General features: G+C 45.1%; 1 protein-coding gene across 1 annotated transcript in view; it reads right to left on the bottom strand.

Annotated features, from left to right (window-relative positions):
* The window catches only part of LOC105565266 (protocadherin-15), a 165,379-nt gene that overhangs the window by 32,556 nt on the left and 128,961 nt on the right, over nt 1–3,862 (bottom strand). The window contains exon 6 of the mRNA XM_012018307.1: nt 2,388–2,651. Within this exon, the coding sequence (XP_011873697.1) occupies nt 2,388–2,651 (264 nt within the window). The remainder of the gene's footprint in view (nt 1–2,387; nt 2,652–3,862) is intronic.

Here is a 3,862-nt window from a genome sequence, read left to right as displayed (position 1 = left end):
TGACCGGCCGGGGATCGATATTGCTATGCGCACATCTCGCCACGCGCTCGAATTGGGCGGTAGGCCGGCCTAAGACAACGATTTTTAATAATTAATTACTCGTTAACTATTACGAAAATTGCAAAATGGTACAGGACTTTTCCATTCATCTCGATCCGTTCTACCTTCTCAAAAATTTTGTCGGATATGGAAAGACTTACCCTGTATATAGAGATTTAAGATTATGTGTACATTCTTGTGTTTAAAGTAAATCTTCTCTCAATGTGTTATAACGCACGCACCAACACCATTATATTCTAGATTTATGAAATTTTTATTTACGAATAAGATATTCCTTTCTCAATATAATAAATATGATTGTCGCTATATCGATCCTGTCTTATGATAGAAACGCGGAGAGAATTTTCTCTTTTACCCTGAAATTTGTCCTGAAAATCGTGTCATCGTGTAATAACATGACTTCATGAGAGTTGTTTGAAATTTTACCAGTTATTATACTTACATTTAGTATAATTTGACTAGTAAGACGTATGGTAAAATTTCCAAAAACTTTCATAAAGTTGTTCAAAAGGTTGTCCACGTTGTCCCACGATTAAGAGTAAATTCTCTCTGAAAATCGTGTAATGACATTGGATCCGGAAATCTTTTCTATGAGTACGATTACCTTTACGACTACTTTTACTGTTAAATATTATAAAAACTAACAACTTCAGTGTTTTCTCGACCATATCTGGCATCTTTAATAATACAGAAAATTTATTATTAAATATAAAAAATGCCAGATGTGTTCAGGAAAACACCGAAGTTGTTAATTGCCGCTGGCGATATTGAAGAATAAAAAAGAGAGTATAAAAATACCCACGTTGGAGCATCTTATATTTTTCTCCGAAGAAAGGATTTACGGTTTGACAGAATAATACCTGTCCAAATCGTTTGACATCTTCTTGGACAACATCCTGTGTTTCGAACCGGAAAGGATAAAAAAGAAGCTCGCGCGAAGAAACACCGTGAAAGGCGTATCCCGATTGTGTTCTGGATCGAGAGGGCCCTCGAGGCGGGCCCGGACTAATAGCACTCGAGGGGACAAGAAGTCGTGCGAAGGAGAAGCGCGATATGCTAATGCAAATATGGTTTTCCGACGCGCGGACAGTCAGCGCTTGTTGTGACTCATCGGTCAGTCCCTCTCGTTCTGTCCTCATCTCTCGACCCACACGACCTGGCCATCGACCATCCCACATCCTCCCATCGATTTGCCCCGTACCATCCGCTGCGTATTAAATTAAGGAAACACGTGCATTTGTAACCGATTAGCTTGCGCCAGCAGGCGCGCGTGTCCGTCGATTGCAGCCGTGCTGCAACTGCGAGAGCAAGGCGGCTGATGCGAAAATCGATGCTCCCGCGTACTCAGAGGTTCACCGACGGCGCTAAAAACGCTCCGGGCCGTCGTTGCGAGTGCTCATACGCTCGTGTTAGCTGTGCGCACCAGTAACGACCGAATAAAAGAAGCACGACCGAGAATCGTTCGCAACAGGTGTATGAATGTTACGTAACGTAAGTGCCACACGGATGACACACACGATATATACACCGAAGTTCCTGGACAACGAGCTCCGTCTACGGATCTTGCCTACGAATGCTTTCGTGAATTGGTAGTAAAAATATTTCTCTCGTAGACAGAATTTCGACCTGCAAGATTTTATTATACGTTCGTGAGATTTCTCGTTCCGTCTCGTAACGTCAATCAAATTTCGCTACCAAAACAGACCGTAAGGAGTACCAAGATTGATTTTAAATTATTACTTCGTCTGTTATGCCAATATTTCTCGACCTGAGCCTGATCCATCTTGAAAGACGACGCAATAATTTACCATGCACGTCGTTAAATGATTACCGTTAGATCCTCGTTACTCGCGCAAGAAATTTCTGATGTTGTCGTGCGGGTTTTCAGCTCGATGTCGCAATCGCAACGTTGACCGAGCTCATTATGCTCGATTATCATACTCGGCAGATAAGTACTGCAACGGTATACGTGCGATCGCGCGGCCCACAACTTGTGAGATACACAGAAATGTACGGGATACATAAAAAAAACCTAGATTAGACAGACTCTCGTAGAAAGAGGAATGGAACCGTAATTATCTCAAAGAAGCTGTTTTCTATGCAAACTTTTGTTCCAATCTTCCACCCTTCCCAGTGTGCGTCAGATATTCATATTGAAGAAGTCGCTGATTTTGTATTTCTCCTTCAAGCTCTCGAGCCCGTTCGCATTAATTAAGTACACGGTCTTTACCTCGGTGCCTACGTCAACACGATCCGAACCCGCTTAAACTCGCTCGCAATTCCGACTGCGATCAATTAACGTGATTAGTCACCGAGTCTGAACTCACCGATGCCAAGATGGTGACGAGATAACGCTGAGTCCTCTCGTAGTCGAGTGTTCGATTAACCGTGACCTGTCCTTGGTGCGGCAGGTTGATGCTGAAGTAACCGTAGCCGTCGACGGTGGTGATCCTATTGCGCCCGACACCCTCGTTGCTGCCGATCCTGCTGCCGTCGCCGGGCGCGATCGAGTACTCGACGATGCCGTTGACACCGGCATCGGCGTCGATCGCGACGATGTTCTTGAAGATGGTCGAGCCGACCGGGGTGAGCTGCGAACGAGACAAATGACCGTGTGGAGATTATTTTCGACACAACTTTTCCCTTCGCCAAGGAGGAAAATCGTCAACTTACTCCCGCGCCTCCGGCTGCGAATAGTAATAAATATATAAGGGCGTATCTTCGGGGAGGTAGACACTGAGACGCGCCACTTGTTAATTTTCGACGAGAAAATAACGGGCTAGGGCTAGGATTCGATCCTGGGACCTTCCGCTTGCCGGGCGAGTGCTCTTCCAACTAAGCTATCCAGGCCCACGCTCGCTCGAAATCTTTTTCTCTCACCTACTTTACTTCACTGAATAAAGTAGAAATAGTGTACTAGCAGCGCGACCCCAGAGCGATGCGTGGTATCTCACTCGATGGCAGGGGATGCTGGAGTGAATCTGCACTTTTTGCACCTCTCGCTCTTAGAACTGTCAATTCAAGGAAACATTCGTGTAATACACAAATTATATGGCGTACAGACCGATGGTGTTTCGATAGATTTCTTGTTAGGCTTTTAAACTGAATTTCAATAACACCATGCTGTTCTCTGGTTTAGTTCGAATAGTGGGACACCGTCGGTCTGTACACAAAAGTCACATAATGTTTTCTTAAATTAACAGTTCTAAGAGCAAAAAGTACAGAATCGCTCCAGTATCCCCACAAACGAGAAAGCGCGAAATCGCGCGGGATTAAATTTACGCGGGGCGCTTTAACGCGATTTCAGGGGGATGCTGGTTAATTGAGGGCCGACGGGATCAAACGCGAGTCCGGTCGCCGGGATGAATAATTCGACCGGAAATGCGCCGAGCTGGAACAGGCCGAGCAGGTTGTTCGCGCGAGAGGATCTACCGGGTACGAGGGCGAGACCTCGTTGAGGACCACGCGAAAATAATTCAACGGCTTCCCGCGCCGACGAAAGCCGTACGCGTTTCCGATTAACGCGGGGAGATAAGTCGGCGACTTACTTTGTTTATCTAAGGAGATCGGGAACCTCTTTCGAAACCCGATCGACCCGCGTGTCTGTTTCAAATCAAAGACTTTTACTGCGAATAAGATCAAGTGTGTGCTCAAAAAGTGAGCCCGAGCCCGATAATCAAGTTTTATTTTTGGGGATTCGAATAATCACTCATAAAAAATAATGTTCGATGCATTGTACTTGCAAAGTAATCGATTCCGACTAATTAGTTTCGAAATGAGTGCCTGCAAGATTTGGAATGTA

Source organism: Vollenhovia emeryi, unplaced genomic scaffold, assembly GCF_000949405.1.
Source record: "Vollenhovia emeryi isolate VEMERY1.0 unplaced genomic scaffold, V.emery_V1.0 DF939154.1, whole genome shotgun sequence".
NCBI lineage: Eukaryota > Metazoa > Arthropoda > Insecta > Hymenoptera > Formicidae > Vollenhovia > Vollenhovia emeryi.
This window is presented reverse-complemented; position numbering and strand designations above follow the sequence as displayed.